General features: G+C 32.3%; 4 protein-coding genes across 8 annotated transcripts; 2 read left to right on the top strand and 2 right to left on the bottom strand.

Annotated features, from left to right (window-relative positions):
* Nucleotides 1-691: 691 nt before the first annotated feature.
* Nucleotides 692-2,886, bottom strand: LOC108322905 (GDSL esterase/lipase At4g10955). Of its 5 annotated transcripts, none has more exons than XM_017555197.2 (3): nucleotides 2,808-2,886; nucleotides 2,437-2,507; nucleotides 692-1,808 (listed from the first exon to the last, which is right to left on the bottom strand). In XM_017555197.2, the coding sequence occupies exons 2-3, from the start codon at nucleotides 2,496-2,498 to the stop codon at nucleotides 839-841; spliced, it is 1,032 nt and encodes a 343-aa protein (XP_017410686.1). In that variant the 5' UTR covers nucleotides 2,499-2,507; nucleotides 2,808-2,886; the 3' UTR covers nucleotides 692-838. The 5 variants fall into 5 exon arrangements, with proteins under 5 accessions (XP_017410686.1, XP_017410685.1, XP_017410688.1 ...); XM_017555196.2 differs by having other exon boundaries at nucleotides 2,437-2,504; nucleotides 2,808-2,873; XM_017555199.2 differs by having other exon boundaries at nucleotides 2,812-2,871.
* A 2,003-nt stretch (nucleotides 2,887-4,889) lies between these two features.
* On the bottom strand, nucleotides 4,890-12,505 carry LOC108322957 (dynamin-related protein 5A). Its single transcript, XM_017555272.2, has 16 exons — nucleotides 12,175-12,505; nucleotides 12,026-12,089; nucleotides 11,835-11,942; nucleotides 11,560-11,661; nucleotides 11,415-11,465; nucleotides 11,246-11,307; nucleotides 10,904-10,994; nucleotides 9,049-9,113; nucleotides 8,360-8,554; nucleotides 8,149-8,268; nucleotides 7,826-7,896; nucleotides 7,495-7,720; nucleotides 7,115-7,165; nucleotides 5,795-6,023; nucleotides 5,543-5,682; nucleotides 4,890-5,178 (listed from the first exon to the last, which is right to left on the bottom strand). Exons 1-16 carry the CDS (start codon nucleotides 12,301-12,303, stop codon nucleotides 5,050-5,052), a joined length of 1,833 nt encoding a protein of 610 aa, XP_017410761.1. The 5' UTR covers nucleotides 12,304-12,505; the 3' UTR covers nucleotides 4,890-5,049.
* A 4,307-nt stretch (nucleotides 12,506-16,812) lies between these two features.
* Nucleotides 16,813-17,211, top strand: LOC108322893 (uncharacterized). The gene has a single exon (XM_017555180.1). The coding sequence runs from the start codon at nucleotides 16,813-16,815 to the stop codon at nucleotides 17,209-17,211; it is 399 nt and encodes a 132-aa protein (XP_017410669.1).
* Nucleotides 17,212-19,737: 2,526 nt separating this feature from the next.
* LOC108322924 (RING-H2 finger protein ATL20) lies at nucleotides 19,738-22,166 on the top strand. Its single transcript, XM_017555223.2, has 2 exons — nucleotides 19,738-20,616; nucleotides 21,527-22,166. The coding sequence occupies exons 1-2, from the start codon at nucleotides 19,866-19,868 to the stop codon at nucleotides 21,985-21,987; spliced, it is 1,212 nt and encodes a 403-aa protein (XP_017410712.1). The 5' UTR covers nucleotides 19,738-19,865; the 3' UTR covers nucleotides 21,988-22,166.
* The last annotated feature ends 467 nt before the right edge of the window (nucleotides 22,167-22,633 follow it).

Raw genomic sequence — 22,633 nt, 5'->3', positions numbered from 1 at the left:
ACCAAAGAGATATTGTTGTATGTGAAAACAAACCATGCAAATCTCACATGAACATATTAAAATATATGGTATTTAACCTTGAGTATATGGTCAATTGATTCATGAACTCAAATTACAAAAATTTGAGTTGTACGCGTTGGAATTTTTACACTGAAATAAATTGGGAAGATTCATCATTATTATTAGGTATAAGTTGATCACATAAAATCCTTAACATCTTTTTCGATATTAAACATTAATGTTCATAACTATTTATTTTTCTAATATTCTGTTTTTGTTGGAAGTTCTAACAATAGTTAGGGTAATAGTTATGAAAAAGTTAAGGATTATCTGTCGAGGCTGAGAAGTATTCCACTATTTCTGCTAAAAAAAATGTTCAAACTTTTACAGAGTTATATTCTGATATTCTGTTATAGCATGCCTGGTACATACATGGGGCTATGTATTTCCAGAGCCCCGCTGATCTGAAATAAAAAGTAAGACAGAAGTAGATGAGGTAGGATTATGTCTGAGTGATTCATTAAGACAAACCTTAGTGTGATACTTAACCCTTTTTTGGTAAGGTTCAGATATTTTGTACATTTATGAGGTTATAGCATGTTGTTAAGGGATATATAAGAGAAGCAGTGGTTCCTGATATGACCATAACACGAGGAACAAAAACAAGAAAAATAATTGAATGAGAAAAAGGTTTTTCAGAAGATGGTTAATTCATTAAAACTCTTTAAATAACACAAGAGGAGCGATGATTATAACAAATACATAATACTGAGATCTCTGAATGGGGTTAGAGAATTAACTTACATGTTACATGTATCGCAATAGATATGTACAGGAACTACGTGTAGTTGTAGAGCTTGTGTTCTAGCCGCAAGTCAGCTTTCCACCATTGGTGAATACCATGAGCTTCTTTAAAATCGCGAGAAGGGGTAACGTTTAATGTCAGAGAAGCTGAAGGAATGAGGTGGAGAGGTTCAGATTCCTTCCCAAATGCACTCATTAATAGGCCACCAAGTGAATTTTGAGTTGCTAACCTTTCAATGACTCCTGCTCCTATGTCATTCATTTTTCTTCTGTGTTCGAAGTATCCAATATATTCTGAGCAGATATGATCACATGGATTCACAAACAAACCTGGAACCCAGGCAGCCAAAGCAGCAAATGGATCAACAGATAAATCCTTGGACTGCTTGGCTTGCATAGCAAAGGCGAGTCCAGCAGTTATCACACTGCCCGCAAATCGAATCCCATGTTTCACTCTTTCATCCTTGATTCTCTCAATTGGAGCAGATACAAATGGCGGGTTGAAAAGAAAAGATTCAATAAATATGCCATTTTTGGCCATTGTTTTCCCAGTTAGCATTGCCATTGCTGATCCTAGGGAGTGTCCAGCCAACCAAACATTTGAATCCCCAACCGTTTCTATCATGTTTCGGACAGCCTGAATGGCTATTTCAGAGCGAGAAGTTTGATGAAGACCCTGTTTGATGAAGTGGATATCCAACTCAACATCACGCGAAACTGAGTGTGACTTGGTTAGAGTTCCTCTAAAGGCAATCACATAACGTGGACTTCTATATAAAGTATCATTCTGCTGAGAATTTGAAGGCCTGAACTCATATATTGCTCCAAAGAGAGATGAATCAACATCGTCTACAAGCGGACGGAGCAGCTGAAATTGGAAGAATGTCCACCAAGGAGGTGCAAGGGCCTCTGAACCTTCGCGTTTTTCTTGCCTATCCCTTTCTAGAATGTAAACACCTTGGACCAAACTAGCAGCAACTGCCATCCGATGATTCGAGTTATCCCTGAGTTAGATGATACACTATTTTGTATAAGCCAGATATGTCAAATAGAGGACCAAAAAAACACAAATCATAGCATACAACTACTGAGTTCATAAGAATTTTCAATATTGAAGCTCCATGGAAAAGGAATATCCTATGTGTATTAGGCTTTTAATAAACAGAGTGCCTTGATAAAATACAAGCAGTCTAATAAAGAAAAACAGGTATCTGAAAAATTTCATGGTCATAGTTTCATGACAAATCTTCTTGGTAAAGACAGGGAATAATCCAAGACTGTGACTGTGGCAGCATCAACCATACCCAACCAAACCACAATCTCATACCTAAAGTGTAAAACCATATTGTATTAGTTTCATAGTGGGGTCATACTCATTATAAATTGATCTATTATGTAGAATTTCAAATTAGAAGGGTAATTTACAATTACACGTGTATATATTATTAAGAAAAGAAAATTTCGAACTTCGTGAATTGCCCCCACCAAATACATCCGTCCCTCGCATCAAGTATAATCACGCAATTGACAATCGTATTACACATCAGAAATCAGTGGTGAATAAGAAATGTAGACAGAAACCAGCGAAAAATAATTAATTAAAGCAGAATATTTAGTTCGATAAGATCTTACCAGAAGACATTAGTCAGATGCAAAGGTCCTGAGAGGTCAAAAGATTCCCTCTCAGATGCCATGGGTTCCTTCTAATTGCAACACAAGAAACTATCAGAAAAGAAACTATCAAGTATCTGTCAGGAAATCAAGCAATTAATTGCGCTTCATCAGGATATTCAATAAAATCAAATCCATGGTATTTTTGAGAATATGGTTTATATGGATAAGAACAGTTTAATGTTGGAGAAGAAAAAACAATTCCATTTTACAGGAATACTGCGGCTCATTCCGCACTGAAGATTCTTGAAATGAAGATTTAAAATTCAAATGAAGAGGAAGCATATTCGCATCTAAGCCAAGAAAACTGAAATGGAAAAAGTGATCGTTACCCACGGTTTGCCAATTTGAGGAATTCCGCTTCGATCGCGATAGCGGCCCAACCAACTCTATTTATTTAGTACAGTTTTGTTTCACCATGTGGGAATTAGATTTTTCGACAGTTTTAGAACAATAACTGTATACATAAAATATCTATATCTTCTTCTATTAATAAAAATTCCGACAATATCTAAAATCTTCCTGATTACTTTTTTATAAAAATTAATTTAGTAATATTTTTATTTAATAATTATTATAATGATACATTTTTTATTTTCACTGGTCTATAAGTAAATAAAAGTGAAGGAAACCTATTAATATTAAGAATATTTTAAAATATTAATTTGGAATAGTTTTGATATTGTTAACTAAATTATCTAATTTTGTACATTAATTAATTATTTAGTTCTCCAAAGTCGTAATGGTTGCTCCACAGCTTTAAACTTTCACGTACAAACGACAATTCACTTTCTTCCACCGAGATATGATATAGCTTTTCTTAGGGGGAAAATGGCATAAAGATTAACAATTATTTCCATCAATTCTCCAACACAAATTTTCTGTTACAATTTTAATTGATACGAGGGATTATGAAGGAGTAGAACATTTAATAATGTTTTTTCAACATGCTTACCAAATACATAGAGTAAAATGAAAATAATTTAAATTAATATTGAAAAATAATGATCGAAATTAATGTTATTAAAAATATAAAAAAAATGGTATATTTAAGTGTCAAACTTGCATGATACTTTATCTTAAAAATTAAACATAATAATAATAAAATTATTAATTTAAACAAAAACTCAATAGATATCTATCCTACTTTGTTCTTTCTCAAAATTTTCCCTCTTCTTTTTTAGTATATTTCTTTTTGCTTTTACCATATTTCTTTTTCATTCACCTTTGTTTTTGTACAATTTTTTTTATCTATTTATCTAAATACTGTCATTTATATAATTTCTTTATTTTTATATTAATGTTAATATATTAATGTGATTTATTATCTTTTTTAATGATTATTTTTTAAAATAATACTATTTATTATCTAAATAGTATTATTTTTTTCTTTTCATTCTTTCCCACATTCCTTAATCAAATTGTAATGATTAATTATTCATTAAAACCATTAGAATTTCAGGAAAATAAATGGATGCAAGGTGAAAATAAAGTAAGGTAATCTCTAATACATAAATATATATAATAAGTTTAACTTACACTAAATATTAAGGAATATTTAATATTTAAAACATTCATTTACTACATCATTATTTTAAAATCAACATTAGTTTATTAGTAAGTGCCTTAACTTTTCTACAAAGTTTGATATGTAAGCAAATAAATAAATGATATATATATATATATATATATATATATATAATTTATAGTTATATATATAGAATTTATTTATAGTTATAGATAATTTTCTTATATGATACAATTTTTAATGTATACCAATTAACACATAACATTATATAACTTACATAAAATATCACAACATTCAATAACTTTATATAAACTATAATTTTAATTGATCATTCGCGGAATTATAAATATATATTACCTTTATTGCATAAATAAAATTTTACAAAAAACAATAAGAAATAATATGATTTATACTTTAATATTTTAAGAAAAAAACAAAGTTGATTTTGAATTATATAAATGAATTATGAAATAATTTCAAATCAATATAACTTTCATATATAAAATTCATATAACGTGTTTATAACAAATTTCGCATGAATAGCGTACAATCGAGTTACAAACTCAGTAGTGTCAGCAAAATTGTAGTTCGGAGACGACAACTTGGAGCATGGAAAGACTCGGTCAGTCTAAAAGGAAAGGACAAGTTATTCATTTTGAAGTTCAGATAATATATTTTTAGTGTGAAGGAGTCTGGATCTCCAACAAATAACTGTGACCAAGGAAGTGTTGACAGATTCAACCTTCGAATATACTACCCTAACTTTTCACACACTTTTCATTCAATGTTTATGCAACACACATGCTCAAATAATTTTTGAAAAATAAAAATTGGGCAGTCAAGATTCGGAAGACTAAAAAATGAAAGATTTATAATCACCCAGATATAACCCAAAAAAATCAATTTTCTCCCTTTTCATAATCGTCGTCCCATCTATCTAAGATGACAATATAAATGGACCAGATGACAATAAAAAATGAATATTGAACTGGAAATAGCAATACCACTAACTCTAGCTTTCGTACAAACGTGATGAACATACATATCTACTTGGACCAAGCAACTGCATCTATTTCAGCTTGTGCACTCCGGTACAATTCTAGTCTCTTTGCAAGAGCACTACGTCGTTCCATAATTGCAGGATCCTCATTCAGCAAAGAGGACAAACGCTTGGTCTGCCAAAACGAATTATGCAAACCGTCAATACTTAGATTTATTTAGCCAATATCAAAGCCAAATGAAATAAAGACCAATATATATTGTATCAAATGACAACTCTTCATCAAGAAATCAAATAAACACTATAAATGATCAAAATTAAAAATCAATGATCATGTAACCATTGGTGAGAACTATTGACTATTGCACGAAATAAGAACTCTAAACATTGCCCATCCGGTCTTGCTTGAATGATTAAAATTAAATGATAAATACACATGATTTTTTAAACAAGAATAAATATAGATCATTATATTCGGAAAAAATCAAGATAAAAAGATAAATGTAACTCAAACTTTGGAAGAAAAACATTCTTTTTACCTCCATTTTGCCTAGGTCTGTGAAAAAGTGATCAAGTAAACTTCGTTTTGCCTCCCGCACTTGACAATAGACAATGGACTTGGGAATTGAATGCCTCAGTGTAGCACAGACCATATTGACATACGACAAAATTGTTGTTCCTGTTTATAAGTGAGTAAGTGGTTCATTTCAAACATAATGAGGAACATACACATCAAACTACAAGAACAAATAAGTAATATAACAAGTGAGAATGCAAAGAGTAAAACTTACCAATTCGCCTTAGATATGAATCATTATATCTATCAAAAATTGAATGAGTGGGATTGCCACCCTTATCAACATCTTGAGGAAGCTTCCGAAAGAAATCAACAGTCAGGTAGCCACATTCCATATCAACTAGCTGCAGTGTTGCTCTTTTGCTTTCGTCCCTCATTCTTTCAAGTGAATCAACAGCTGCAGCCCCAACCTCAACCCGGAGGCCAGGATACTGCTTCAAGTCCTGTAAATCAGCCAGGTTATTTATTAGCTGGGAAAATTGTGAATCCATAGAACTTAGATTAGCGGAAAGAAAAGATTCAAACTACAGTATATGTAAAGTAAAAGCGGGTAAAATTTCAGATCATAGTTTGATCATAAATAATCATAAAAGACATGAAAAGGACAAGGGTCATCAGTCCCAAAATTGAAGCCTGTCTCCATTACTTTGGAAATTCCAAAATAGATCAGCATTCACAAAACCCATACAAATTTCATCTAATAATGAAAGACAGGTTTATTATTATGTCAAAAATCATCTTAAATAATTATGGCCAAGTCTCTTGAAGCCCTCTTCATTATGTATTGTAGGTTAATTTTTTTCATCAAACCATTTGAGAATTCGCGAAGCAAAATACAGAAAGGGTTAGATATCAATGCATCCTCTCAGCTTCTAAACTGAAGCATTAAAAGTAAAGTTCTATCATCTTACAATTCGGTTATTATACTCTACTGTAGTAAATATAGGTCGTTAAATGGACAAAATGGTCAACAAGGGAAAAAGAGGGGGAAGGGTGGAATAGTAGAAAACAGTATGTTAAGACAATGTGTACACAAAGATTGAGGACTGTTAATGTGACAACTACTGAGAAAAAAGATGTCAAAAAGTCAATTAAGGTGGTTTGAACTAGTGCAAAGAAAGCTACTAAAGACACGTGTGAGAAGAGTAGACTGCATGGTTTCTAAACCAGGAAACAGGTTGGTAGAGTGAGTGTAAGAAAGAAACTATTAAAAGTATTACCAAGTGAATAATATCATAGAAATTGTTTTTTAGATGAACCCAAAAGCGTCTTCTGACACATAGTTAACCTTGCCTATTGGGATAAAGCTATTGTTATTGTTGAAAATGATATTAAAACATGAACTTTGACACTGGAATGCTAGCGAAAACATCAGAGTACTAACAAGTACGACAACTTGTCACTCACCTCTACAGCAGAAAAGTTAAATAAGTACTGCTAGGAACATGCTAAAGTTCACAATAGCTTTGTGAACATCAAATAAAGTTAAAAGAAATACTCCAGAAATGTTAAACATGTATAGCCAGGAACGTACCACAGTCTCACTGATAGCTTTGTGAACCAGGTCCTTTAACAGGGCATGAACCTGGGAGCATTTAAAATGACACTTCAATGAGCATGAACAAATTAGCAAAAGATTCAAGTGGAATGTGTAAATAAATCAATCAAGAAAAAAGCACACAATACAAAATATTAATTTTGAAAAATTCATCAACTTACAAACTTTTGAGAAGATTGAAATTCAATTCAAGGTTTTTAATGATTTAATCAACAAAGAGGCTAATTTGTCAGCTAAGAACAATAAGTAAAAGGAGGCCCTTCAATCAATAAAACTTTTTGTATCTAAATAAACTTCTATTGAGGAGTGATTATCAGCTATGAAAATTAGATGATTCACATATGAAGAAATCATACAGCATCAACAGCTGCCTCAGCTGGGCCCCTAATAGTTATTAGAGAAGATTCAATGAGCCGGCGATATCCTTGTTCTGGAGCTATTAGATGAGGCTGGTACCCATCAGCTTCTGTAATAAGCTTCCTTATATTTTCCATCGAAAGCTGCTTATCAAACTGCAACCTTTTTAAAGCAGCAGGGAGCTGATTGTCAAAGACATTATAAATTTTATCACCTCCAGGCCGCCTGTAGTAGATCAGACAAATAATTGAAGTTAGTTTGAAACCAAAAATGAATGCAGCACGGAGATAATTTTGAAACAAAACTAGATTATGAAAATTAAACACATACACGCCATCAAGATGATCTTTAAATATTTGATCAAACGAGCGGCATATTTCCATGATTGAGTACAACTTGCCCTGCACGTGTTGGGTAATGAGTCATTAAAAAAGTTCAAACACTAAGCTAGAATGTCAGAAAATAGAGTGTCAATGAGAGAGAACATGAATGAATAAATCGCATTACCACAGCGACCATGAATGAATAAATCAACTAACATATTGTGGGAATGGATATTTACAGTTTGTGCACAATGGCAGAAGTTTAGAAGGACAGCCTTTTGACCAATGAACTAACGAAATGACAATGGATTTTAAAAAGAGAAAACTTACCCCAGCATCAGCTGCAACAGGCTTTCCCAAACGAGTTAGTTCAGCTTCAAGTTCGGCTATTGTTTTGTTAATAAGAGATTGAATGCCAGGAATTTTGGACTTGATTACTGTTTCCAAGTGCTGAGACATAAAACAAGGAACTTTTATTTTAAGTACAAAAGCAATACATTTAAATATAAGTCAAACAATGCTACAAATCTTATCTTTATACCTTTGAGAGCATCTTTGCCAGATGCTCAGAACCCATTCTGTGTGCAAGGTGTTTATATTCAGGGGTACTATTGAAGTACTCACGTTCTCTACGCCTAGCAGCAATCATGTCAACATTCTTGTTTATGTCTTGTTGGGATCTATTCACAACACCAATCCAGGGAAACTTTAACCTATATGCTCTTCCTTCCAACATCTGAGAAGAAAAAAAATATATATGCCATACACATCAGTACTTATGAAGTAAGTAATGAGACTATGTTCAATTCTGTAGTAGAAAGAATATTTCAACTTGTAAAATCATAAGCCTGGTAGACACTGCATTAGCCTTCTGATCAATATGAAACCATGACTAGAGTCCATTGAAATCAAATAGTTCTGTTAAAAGAATAAACATGAATTTGGTTTCAATCGAAACCAAGCTCATTTTTGTCAATTAAGGAAACTCAGTCAATTCTGGTGATTGATTGATAATTGGCATTCTTGCTGTTCCAGTAAAAGAAGGCCATTCTTGAGAAAAAAGGGAACTAGTAGAGCAGCATTTAGGGAGGGAGGTATAAAAATCTAAATATTTCATATTCACAGCATAAAAAAATGTCTTGATGCACCTTTTCCATAGTTATGAGAATCCCAATCTTGCAATGAATTATCACATTATATTGGTATTGATATAACAGTTCTTTGACTTACATCAACAGCATCAGTACCCTTGTCCATAAGATCAATCTTTGTCAAAACTCCAATGGTCCTCTCCCCTAAAAATTTGAAATGAATAAACCAAGAATTAGAACAACTTACTTTCTTTAAGCTGATCACTTCAATATAACGCTTTTAACAATGAACAATTAAAACAATTAGAACCATGATGAGAATTTGGCCCTGCTGAAGTGAGGGGGCTCACTTCAAAGGATAATGTGCTATTGAAACAATTAATTTTCTTAATTGAATTGTGATAAATATATGCATATGTATAACAAAGTACCAAACTACTAATCACACTCTAATTTTATAATTATCATTTAATTTTTTTAATTGAGTTTGTGATAAATATATGCTGCTACAGTTATGATATTTTCCCTAATTTGAAGTTTGATTTTGGAATTAAGTTTGAACAGTGGTATGTTGTTATCATTTTATCTTTCCTAATTTGAAATTTGACTTTGGAATAAAGTTTGAGCAGTGTTTTTAATCGTTGCAAATTTGATCTTTTATGTTTTGTTTAGCTAACTTAAAGTTAAAATAAATCTAATGGCAGGTTATATGTTTTAGGAATTTCAAATTGGCTAAAGAATTGTTGGTACAAAGACAAACCTCTTTTTCATAAATCGTGGAATCATAAGACAGATAGTAGATTTTATTTTCCACAAAAGTATGTTATATGTGTGTGTGTGTATCTTAATTGGATTTCATTTTAATTGAGACTAATTCAGCCAAGAAGGTAAAGGGAAACACTTTTAATTTTTAATTGGATTTTGTTAATTGAAGCCCCATTCACCAAGAAAGTGAATAGTGTTGCATCTGGAAAATAAAAAAAAGTGAACTTCAATCACATTAATTTTTAATTGGTTGATGTTGCAGCTAACGACACACAGGTGAACTAGGTTTAGGTTTATTTGAATTGAATCCACTTATCCAAAAAGGTGATCGGGTGGCCTTAGATAAAACGGCAATCCAAACGATTTTATGATCCGACGATGCTAGGGATTTTACTATGATGCATAGGATCTAAATCAAAAATACTATGTAAAATTGTTGGATCTTACAATTTTACAAGTTAAATCTCGATTTTAATTACAAAAGTTACAAATGTTCTCTACATGCTAGAAACTTTTAATGTTGCACAAATGCTAACAAATGGATTTAAAATTTATTTTTTCCATTTTGTTTTATCATTGGTTTAAGCATAACTATGATTGAAAATATTGAATGACTAGAAATAGTGTTTAGTTGGAGTTAGATTTAGCTGAAGATCATGAATTTAGACAAATTGATGAGATTTAATGGGCAACTTGTTAACATAATGTCTAAAGCACTTAGAATATCAAGTTTGAAATTCGTAGAGCTCAAACTTGGCATTTCTATGTCAAATCACAAAGTTGAGTGTCAAAATTAAGATATTTTGGCGTATCTAAAATTAGATTTTAGAACAAAGTGTAGACAGTTTTTTGTTATTTTTGCAGATTTAATCCTTGATGTTTTATTTTAGTTAGTTAATTTAAATTTAAAATAAATTGAATGGCAAATTAAATATTTTGAGAATTTCAAATAGATTGTAAGTCTATACATAGACATCCTCATTTATAAATTGCAATGGCTATTTCTCTTCAATTTAAATCTCTCTATTTTCTCTGCAAGTTCCAATATTTTTATATTTTGTTTTTAAAAGATATTCCAACACACACACACACACACGTATATATAGCTGTATGATGAACAAATTATCGCATTGGTTATGAATACTCAATAACAAATGAAAAACTCCTACAAGTACATGCAACAAGAAGAGTACTCAAAGATGAAAGAAAATGAAATATTTTGAAATTACCGGTAGGATCCACTTCACGGGAAATTTTAATCGCATCAGAGGTTGCGAGATCTTGATTGGCTGGTGAAATAGCCAAAATTATACAGTTTGGCTGCAAATTAACATCAAATTCAGCATAGAATATTTCCCACATGGAAACATCTTTTCAAAAAATGTCTACTGTGAAGCTAATAATCAGAAAAAAAATAAACACTAGCAAGATTTTTGCTTTCCAAGTTAAGTTTTTCAGATATGCAAAATGATGATTGTAAAAATCATATGTAAATTATGCTTGCTAACGATGTGTGTTCCTTACTTTCTTAAACGAGAAATTTCCAATCACAGCATTATAATGAACCATACCTTCTCAATGTAGGAGCGAACCATATCCTCGATGTCTTTAACAATACTGTCCGGTTGCCCCTCTATATTTTTCGCAAAAAGATCAGTCAGTATCTTATGCATCATAAAATTTAAGAACTCCCATAGCCGATAATCATCGACAGTAAAGACATGTCAACTAGTTGCTTACCTACAGCTACTTTAGTAAGCCCGGGAAGATCAATGAGCGTCAAGTTGACAACTGCAATAGTCCAAGAGGTCGCTCAAAGTCAAACAAACGGATAGTGTGATTGATCTACTAAGCATTGTCACAGAAAAACAAAATTCAAACGCACCATTAGGTGAGTATATACTAAGATGAATCGGAACAGTAGAAATTTGTTTGGTCCGTCCAGTCTCTCTATCAGTTTCATCTTGAATCTCCTTCCTCACAGCAACTACGCAAATTAAAGATCATGATCACGAATAACAGTCATACATAAACTGAAATTCATCAACAGCATTAAATCAACCTTGGAGAGATGCTTATACATATAAACCATTTATTTATTTACGAGCAATAGCAAAGAATAAAGAGGTTGTGAATTGTAACTTGAGAATAGAAAAGTACCAAAATCGGTGAACCTCTTCCTCGGGAGGTGTAGGAACTCAGCGTACTCTCTGCTTCCTTCCTCAAGCTTGTGAAGCTGCAAAACCAGCGGTCGCCGCGTAACAATCCCTGCAAGACGAATCGGACGAGTGAGTTTCAAATCAGAAGCATCGATTAAAGGAATACATAGAGAGAAATGGAGCGACGATGACCTGATCCACGAGGTAAGAAATCTTTGCCGACCACGCTCTCCAAGACGGAGGACTTTCCTGAGCTCTGAAAGAGAAAGAAACACGATTCGTCATGATTCGTTGCTAGATGAGAAGAGTAGTGGATAAGAGAGAGAGATCGGAGGTGTGACCTGGCCTCCGACAACGGCGATGGCGGGAAGAGAGTCCCACAGTGTGGGGAGTGCAGTGTTTTCTCCGTGATCGCCTAAGGCGGTGCAAGCTCTCTGGATTTTGTTCACCAAAGAGATGAGATTCTCCATTCGGATCTCTGAGATCTGTTCGCTGGATCGGATTCAGAACGCCGGTGACGGTTACGGAGAGAAGAGATAGCGCGAGGATCCCGATTGGTGGTGTGTCGATTGTGGTTCAGGGGTTCGAAAGGGGAACGCGGAGTCTTTTTGTACGGAGTGTGGGTCTGGAATTTGGTTTGAAAAGGGACGTGATGCCAACGGGATACTATCTTTTACGGTCCTGTAATAATCTATTAGCAACGCATTTTACTGCTCAGTCGGTCGTTGTTTCCACTGCTAGATTCTCGTTCGCTGTCCTCTCTCTGGTGGAATTTTACTTTCTTCTTAAGAAAATTAACCACATTTACTAAGGTTTGAATGTAGTAGCTTTGTTTGGTGCGTGAACAATTTTTATGTAGTAACTTTGTTTCATATATTTTAAAAATGGACAATTTTAATAATAATGTAGCATAATTTATTTTTATTTGTTTAGTTATGTGAGATAGTGGAGGAAAAATAAGAAATATTAAGAAAATAAAATTTTATCCGTAGAATTAGATTAATTTTCTAGTTTAGTGCGTGAACCAATTTTGTCACCGTAGTTTTAATGGTTGAATTTTACTTAATATGTTTGAAAAATAGACGGTTTTAACCTTGTTGTCTTACTTGTTTTGTTTTAATTTATATATTTTAAAATTGAATCACCCCATTTTATTTCATACTCATGATAAATTTCTTGTTTTGACAAAACAACAATTGTTAGAGCTAAATAAACAGCAAAATATAAAGCAATATCCAGAAGATTGTAATGCAGGAATTATAAAATTCCATCTTATTTAAAATGGGTAAAAAGACATTTTGATAGATATGTTGAAGATAATGAATAAATAAAATACAAGACTAAAAGTTAATATTTGGTTTAAAAGAAACGTTATTTTAACGTTTACACAGACAAATAAAAGCACTTTTGTTTTTATAAAATATTAATATAATAAAATAAAGCAAAAAAATGTGAAGAAAGTAAGAATCTAACGGAAAAACTTGTCGAATATTAATATATTGATATGTTGTCATGTTCCTGATTCAAATGTTGTGATTTTTTTGTTTTACAACTAAGGATTGAGATTTGAAACATTCAGGCTTGTAAAGTGTCGATGTCACCGAAAATAGTCCCCAGTGGGAAGCAATTTGATGCAGATGAGTATGATAAAACTGAGAAACTAAGGTGAATCTAACAATAGAGAAGAAGTGTTCAAAAAAAGAGAATAAAGTTGCAATGATTTGAATTTATGTGTAACGGTTACATGCCATGATGTCAATCTGACTCAAACATAATAAATCACTCGTATATAGGCAGAGGACATTCTTTCACGGGTTATGATACATCAGGGAAGAAGTTTTTTTTTTTTTTTTATCCTTTGCAGGGGCACTGTTTTACTTTAAACATCTTCATCCTTCCTTGAAAAAACGAGGTAAGAAACTATTTTTTTCAAATTTACATTTGTCAAATTTAATTCAAACCAATTCTCTTAAATCAATTTTTAATAATTTTGTTATTAAACAACAATTTCCCACTCAATTATTTTTTCAATTATCTATAACTACACATAAAGAGAATACACCTCTTTGGTGTCCTCTTTTTGTTTTTCTAAATTTACTCTCTTAATTACTACTTTTTAAATTTAATAATTATTTATAATAAACAACTAATTTTCATTATACTAACAATTTTTTTTAAATTCAAGTAACTGCTCTTTATAAAATAATTATTTACTCTTTTATCATTTTAGTAACTCTTTCTTCAAATTCAAATAATTACTCGTAATATTATTTACATAATATTATTTATAAAAATTAAAATTTAATTTACTTATAATTATATCTATATAATTATATACCCTTTTATTTTATTTTAACTTCACTCTTTTAATTATTATTTTCTCAAAGTTTAAATAATTTATAGATATTTAAAAATTGCGTACAGAGAAGCTTGTTTATGCTAGATTTTATACTATAACTTTTAATTATAAATTCCTATTATGTTTTTTAACTTTAAACAATAAAATAATAATAAACTTAAATTATTTAACCACGTAATTCGCCTCTTTAAAGATATTGTTGCCATTGCTTAGAGTAGGATATCACATTTTTAAATATACATTCATCTTAAAAGTTAATTTATTTTTTAACTCATCATTATACATTATGAAACTGATATAATTCACAGTATCCAAGCCTAAACTACAAATATTATTTCAAAATATATATATATATATATATATATATATATATATATATATATATATATATATATATATCCTCCTATTATTTTAAAAATCAAATATCAAAAAAATAAAAATAATTAAAAATATTAATACATTACTTCTAATATACTTTACTTTACCTAATTTATTTATACTTTTTATAATTAATTTAAAATGAAATTTGAAATTTGATAAACAATAATTACTGTTTAATTATTATTTTTTTAACTTTTGCTTAAGGATTTATCTATAGGAAGAACTCCTTAGAAATATAGGGAGAAACATTCTAATTTTAAACTGAAACAACCCCACTGCATGAAAAATTGACATCACCAATTCAATCGCAAGGTACAAAATACTAATCAATCACAACGTACAAATTACTAAACAACCTACTATAGTTAAATGGATTCAAACAGTAAGTAAATCTAGTTCATCACGTCTCTTGAATCGAGTGGGTTAAAGAATTTCAATTTTATAAATGTTAATCAAATTGAAACCAACTCACTTAACTTCTAATTTAAATAAGTTAAATAACACATTTTATTTTGATTACACTATAATAAATATATAAAAGAAATTAAAATAAAATATCTTTAGATTATACAATAACCAAGAAGTCGTAATTACCAAATTTCAACTAGCTTCTCAAACAAAACCATTTTCAGAAGTCACTATGTTTTTTTCTCATGAACTCAATCCACAAAAAACCTAGAACATAACCACTATTAACGTTAGATACTAACTGTTGAATATGTAACAAAATTTCGAAAAAAAAAGAAAAGAAATCAATGATTTTCTAGTTTGAGACAACAATTTTGCTTAGTCTAATTGCAATCTTCCAAATTCATGATAAGGTAACACAAGAGGAAATCACAAACTAACCATGGTTTAGAAACATAATGATATTGACTTGGTCCCAGCTTAGTCTAATTTCAATCCAAAGCGAGTTTTGCTTAATTTCTCCATGACTCGTTCTTCCTATCACTTTCTAAGATACCGTGATATGGTATTCAACAGAGACTGAAGAAGAAATCTAAGGATAAGAAGTCAATATAGTGTAAATTTTCCAAGTAAAAAACAGAACTTTGCCCTGCAAATTATGTAATAGCTTTTAATTTTCATCACGCGCTTAAAAAAGTTTGACCAAATCGTGTGTCTTGGGTTTTTATAATGCAGTAGTTCACAAATAAAAGTTAGTCATTAATACTAGGACAAACACTATTATTTTCACAAAACAAATTTTTACAAACACTTTATATCTATTATTTTACTTTTTAATCTCTCATTTTCTTTTCAAATATAAAAAGCTAATTTTTTTAATGATTAAAATATTTCTAAGAAGGAATTCTTAATATTTTGTTCCAGGTTCATAACCCCATTACACTAACAAGATATATACCACCAATGAAACAATTATTTGTTATATTCAATACTTGAGAATTGTTTTACACCTATAACAATAAATTACTGTCATTACAAACAATCCAAAATTTCCCCCCAATAAAACAGCTCTAAAAAGTTTATAAATCAGACTCCGCAATTGATCCCACTCTTTTATATTTTTTTTACAGCTTCATTTTAATGTATATATATACTCTGTCAATTGTTTAAATAATAAATAATATTATTATAACTGTTTTAATTATATAAAAATTTCAAATGCGACAAAAGTAGTATAAAGCAACGTTGCCCTCACCTGTTTTTTGGGTTCCAACTTCAATTACACGTGAAGCTTCAAATTTGAAACCCCTTATATGTTCATTATCACAGTGTTAAACAAAGTATAAAAGAAAAAGATGCTTGTCTCGTTTCAAATGGACAGAAAAAATGCCACTTCCTTGAAAGGGTCACAAGGTGATTCAGATCATGTTGTGAAATTCCAAAAAAAACCCTCGGTTGGACTATATTTATTGACTCTTTCAACAAGGAGAGTGTGGTCTTTTGAAGTTCGGTATGCAGAAATGCACGAAAGAGAAACATCCAATTTGACAGTCCATCACCTGAACTTGACTAATAGCACTATAGATACTAAATTTCTTGGGAAGATATAGGCATAGTTCTCTCTCATTGGCTAATAAAATTTGAAATGGAACTAAGAGGTTTTACTATTATTTTCTTTGCATGCCCGTTTGACACTTCAAACTTGTGGAAGATCAAGCTTAAAGTATTGTTATAAATTGAGTTTTTTTCCATGCCCCTTTTGCTCAGCATCACTAACCAAACAATCTAAACTTGTTCCCGTTTCTTCATTCGTATAACTCATCAACTGAGAATGATTGGCAGCATGTTTGCATGCTTCGGTGGAAAAGTGTCACGTAGAAAAGCAAAAGTTGAGGCAGAGGAAGTGAGAAAAGGTGTTTACAGAGATGAGTTGAGAGAAAAAGAAAGGGCGAGGAAGAAGGTGAAGAAAAGTGTGCGGTTTGCAGAGGTAGAAGCGACGATCATGGGAGAAGAAAATGAAAAGGAGTTTACGAAAAGAGGGTGTGAGAGTGGTGACGAGGTGGTCGGAGAAAAAGAAGGAGTGAGAGTGAGGGTTCGATTGACAAAGGAAGAAGCTGCAAGGTTGCTCTCAAAATGCAACGAAGGCCCTCTTCAGTTAAAGGACGTTGCTCATCAACTTCTCTTCATCCCTGTCGATCGTCTCTCCATTCAACCATCTCTCTACCACTGATTTCTTCATCTCTTCATCACTCCAATCCTTCTCTTTCCCCTCTATTTCATTATTACAATTTTCTCCTTGTAAAAATGGCTATGTTAATACAATTGTTTATTTTGCTTCATTTTCATCTCCACAGAACCAGACACACTAATCAACAACTTACCTACAATTTTAGAATTATACGCGAACTGCTCACCACATCATTTGTTTCATGTAATAAATAAATAATCAACAATAAGAAAATAAAATTGTACTGACAACGGCTACCGACCGGCTGTCAGACAAACTAATCAGGAAAGGTAAATATCATTAGTGACCAATTAATACGTTTAATGGTCATATTAAAGACGAATATACGGTATTTATGAGTGATTGACAAGTTATATTGCCCAAAAATATATTGGTTAATCAATGGACTTGGTTGCCACAAGTCCTGTAAATATACAATTGGTATCCAGGTACATAGATCATTTTTTATCCTAATAAAATATAGACCTCTTTATGTTGACAGACAGAAGACACTCTGACGCTCAAGTTAGATAGGTTTTGACCGACAGAAGACACTCCGACGCTCAAATCAGATATGTTTTGACCTGCAGAAGACATTCTGACGCTCAAGTCAGATATATTTTGAAAGTTACAAGTTGCTTAAGGTGTATCTGTAAGAAAACACTATGATACTTAAGTTGATAGATGTCCGAATATAAAGATATTAAATGAAATAATCAATATAATTAATTACATAATCTTTTATTTATACTATTTATAATGAATTTTTATTTATTATCAACTTAATTTCAGTTCAAACATGTTTTAATACAATTATTTAACTTATTTGTATTTAACTGCTTTTAGGTTGGTTAATTGTTTAAGACATATATCCATCGGTCATATTTGATGTTAAAAACCGACATGACCAAACAACCTTTAAATTGATTTATTATTCTTGTATTTTGACCTATTAGTCTGTATTACGTTAAATATATATAATACATTTTGGAACAAAATTTTCAAAATACACTTTCTAGATGAACTTTTTGAAACAAAATTTCCAAAAATACATGAAATATATTATAAAATATACATAATATTCACACTGAAAGCAAAATCGGTCTTGAAAAAAAAGTAAAAAACCTGATCAATCATGAAAGGAGAAAACACAATGTGAGAGAAGCTCTTCTGCGCATGGGAAACCTTAATGAAGAATAAAAGAATTGAAAGACCGAAATAACATTTAAGTTTACCAGAAGATTTTCTTGGGTAAACTTAAATGTGGTTAGTTAGATTTAATAGTTTTGTTATAATTAATGGTGTTAGAAGATGATAAAAGTTAAGAGTGATTCTTAATATTAGTTAAGTCTGGTAATAGAGATAATTAATTATGTCTTAGTTATGTTTAAGTCTAGAAATTGAAAGATCATGTTTATGGTTATATAAATAGTTTATGTATTCTTAAAAAGCTTTTAACAGCAAGTAATAAGTTTTGGAAGTATTGCAGAAAGACTTCTTTGTCAGCAACTCCAACATCAACGAATTGACATATTGCAAACTTGTGGTGTGTGAGCATGAGCGGAATGGGAGATTGGAGGTTTCGATTTTGACGGTGGGTCAAGGAAAAGTGAAATATAGAAAGAGGAAAAAATTGATTTGGGAGAGAAATTAGAGGAGGAAGAAGGTCAATAGTGATGGGAGAAGAGTTTGTCTGCATGTGTATGATGAAATTGTTCCTTTAGTGGAGAAGAAGACCCACAGGGTAATCTTACGGAGTTTGTTAGATGAAGAATAAGGATACACAAACTATTAAAAAAAAAAACTCATAAAACAAATAAAGAAAAACAAAAGAATCTAAAAAAAATAAAGATTCATTATATTTACATCTGACACCCACTAAAAGACATTACCACATGAAAATATCAACATTGCATGATTTTAAGTAAAATCAGAGATGTAAAAAAAATATTAAAAATGAATATTTACTTTTAATATATATAGAAATAAAAATACTAATTAAATCTTATTATTAAGATTATTATTGAATTTAAAAGGTTGGTGGGAAGTGTGACTAATAGGATTAGACCGATCCTTTAATTAGCTTAACTTCTATTCAAAAGGATCCATCAGACGAGTTGCCGTGTCAATTTGGGTGATGCGAAGGGGATTCATTTTTCTTTTATAGACCAGAAAAGCATTATAAATTCAGTTTTTACTTTTAGTTTTTGTGTAGTTTAAGTCACAAGTAATTTGAACTTTTTTAACTCTCTTCTTTCTAACGAACATTTCTTTCCTTTTTTATAAGACTGAACTCTGCCGTGAAAGTTTTTCCGCACGACCATAGGAAACTGAAGGAAGCAGTGAATGAGAATGAGAAGCCAGTTCAGCTGCGTTATTTGTTGTTTATGTCTCTGTTTTGTCTCTTGCTGTATATTGGTAATTGTGGAACAGTTCAGTAGGCGAGTGCGCTGGCTATTCTATTCATTGAATTGACCATTGTTGACAATTACGTAAAAAAAATGACTTAAGAGGGGTTCCATTTTCTACTTCCCTCTCTTGGTGACTTGTTGGGAATGCATTCACCATTAAAGAAACCCCCACACCCACCCTACCCTTTCCCAACTCAATACAACACTTTTCACTCTTAATTATCTCCCTCTCACCCTCTCAAATCAATGGCTACCTCACCCATGCTATGTGCTTTCTGTCTCCTCCTTTTCCATCTCCAAACCGCAAGAGGGAATACCAACCAACACCCTAACTGTAACACCCTCAGATGCGGCCATTTAGACATTCTCTTTCCTTTCGGTCTGAAACAATCCAACCAAGATCCTCGCTGCAGCTATTTCCCAGTTCCAAGCTTCCAACTTTCTTGCATCAATCGCACACAACCAGTTATAGACGTCCCAGGTTTCGGGAACCTCGTTGTGAAAAACATCGACTACGACTCCCAAAGCATCCAAGTCAACGACCCCAATGGGTGCCTTCCAAAACGCTTCTTACACGGGTGGAACCTTTCCGGTTCACCTTTTATTTTGAACCCCAGGATTTATGGATCGTCTCCCTTTAACCTCACTTTCATGCGTTGCCCCTCAAACGTCCAGGACTCGTCTCAGTTCCCGTTAATGCCAATTTCGTGCCTAAGCGACAACCGAAAATATTCGGTGATAGCTTCGTGGTCGCAACCTATTGTGTCGTCAACGGTGATGCCGGAACTGTGCCAAGTAATGTCTCACGCTCTCGTTCCTATTCCTGTGTTGGACATGCCCATGTGGCCCTTCTGGTCCGATCTCAACACAGACCTCGAATTAGTCTGGACCGAACCCAGGTGCAGCGATTGTGCACTCAGTGGTCAAGTTTGTGGGTTCTCTGATAAAAAAAATCAAAGTCTTCGAGTTGGGTGCTTCCCCAGGGACTCCGGCAAAGGTATGTTTTTTGCTTGTGTTTTGATTGATTACTTTGCTCTTCTATTTTCGTTTCGTGGTTTGTGTTTGATTCACAACAACATGCGACACGTTGACGTTAGTATAGTTGGTTGAGGTTGTTTGTCAAATTCGTAGTTTGGTAGGTAAAGGGTCGATCGATTGGGAAACGAATAAGTAACCAAGCAATATGTCAACTTCTGGTTTAATGCCACCTTCAGAAATGGATGGCTGTGCTTGAAGTTGACAATATACGCGAAAGAGAAATAACGTCTTCTTATTTCTGATAACAATTTAATCATTTCGAATGTTTCTCTTGAAGAACAAACACATTGTTTATGTGGGATTCAGTAGAACGATTAAATTTTCACAGCATGATGATGAACAAGACGTGTCGGAAATAAAAATGAATTTCAGTGAGAGCGACTGGATTTATTTTGTTGCCAAATTTCAAACGACTGGATTTATTTTGTTGCCGAACTTTGAATAAAGAATTTTTTTTCGTGCAAGTGAACGAACCGGAACCAGAACCAGTTTGATCACAGTAGGGTTCTTTGACTTTCAATTCATGAAAATGGATCATTGGTTCATCATTTCCATTAAAAAATAAATTGGGACACTAAGCATGATTGATGACAAGTTGAAAATATGACAATCGGGTAGGAAGAGTTAGAGATGAGTTAGTTTCTTTCAATGAGTCACGCACTGCAACTGTATATATATATCTCAGATTATAAAATAATATTAGTAAACTGTCAAGGTTCAGTTCGAGTATGTTCTACGAATGAAGCAAGTCTTATGAATTGACATGTATAATTAAAAAATAAATAAAAATCCAGTGAAATATGAAATCAAAATTGTTATTTAGTTCATGATCTTATTTGACTAATAAAGGTTTTTGAAATATTACACAGGTCTTTCGAGGAGTGCAAAGTATGGGTTAGCCATTGGAGTGGGAATACCAGGTCTGTTATGCTTCATCGGAATGTCTTGTTTTGTCTGCGGTAAGTTTAGGACGCTGAGCCACCGTCGACGTGGCACACATCTTCCCATCACCATTTCCCTGCAACCCGTTCCTTTTGCGGCGGGTCTTGACGGTGCGACAATTGAAAAGTATCCGAAAACTCTGATCGGAGAGAGTGGTCGGTTATTGAAGCCGAGCGACAACACCTGCGCAATTTGCCTCTCGGAATATGAACCCAAAGAGACGCTAAGGAGTATTCCCGAATGTGACCACTATTTTCACGCAGATTGCATCGACGAGTGGCTCAAGTTGAACGGCACCTGCCCCCTCTGCCGGAACTCCCCGGAAACATCAACGGCTTCCTTTTCTTCTTCCTCTCCCACTTCCTCCTCATTCTCCTCTCCACAATAGACACCCTTTGCTTCTCAATAAATTGTTACCAACATACCTTTTTCAATACAATTTTTTTTTTCAAATGAGTTATTCAAAATCACTTTTTTTTTTTTTTTCAATTCGCTCCTTTTACCATTCTTTACCCACGACTTTGAACCAGTCAACGCATAATACAAAGAAAAAATATTGAATTTTCCCTTTCAGTTGCCCTACTTCTTAATATTAAAATATCTTTTTATTCTTGTAAAGTTGTAAAGTTAGGATGAAAATTTTCTCAGTTTTATAATGTGCCGGCTGTATGTTAAAGTATGCAAACATTTATTTTGATAATATTTTATTAGACACTGGAAATTCTGTGTAAATTTCTCCGCTTAAGTTTAGGTAATTCATAGTCATTTACTTTTCATGACATTTTTTAAATTTCGTTCTACAATTATTAAATGTTTCAATTCATAGTGAAACACAAACACCTTATTTTTTACCTATTGTTGTATAGAAAAGATATAAAATCCGATTAGTTAAAAATAGTCTGTCATTCTCTTGCTTTCTAGGATTCTTTTATTTCATGTTTATTTAACCACCTAAATTTCTATTACCTGTCATAATCTAAAACCTCCTATTTATGTCCTACTTAATGTTTCTCTTTTATTACAGATTGCTCACC

Source organism: Vigna angularis, chromosome 1 (genome assembly GCF_016808095.1).
Source record: "Vigna angularis cultivar LongXiaoDou No.4 chromosome 1, ASM1680809v1, whole genome shotgun sequence".
NCBI classification, from domain to species: domain Eukaryota; kingdom Viridiplantae; phylum Streptophyta; class Magnoliopsida; order Fabales; family Fabaceae; genus Vigna; species Vigna angularis.
Note: the sequence above shows the minus strand (reverse complement) of the source record. Positions and strands in the feature narration are given on the sequence as shown.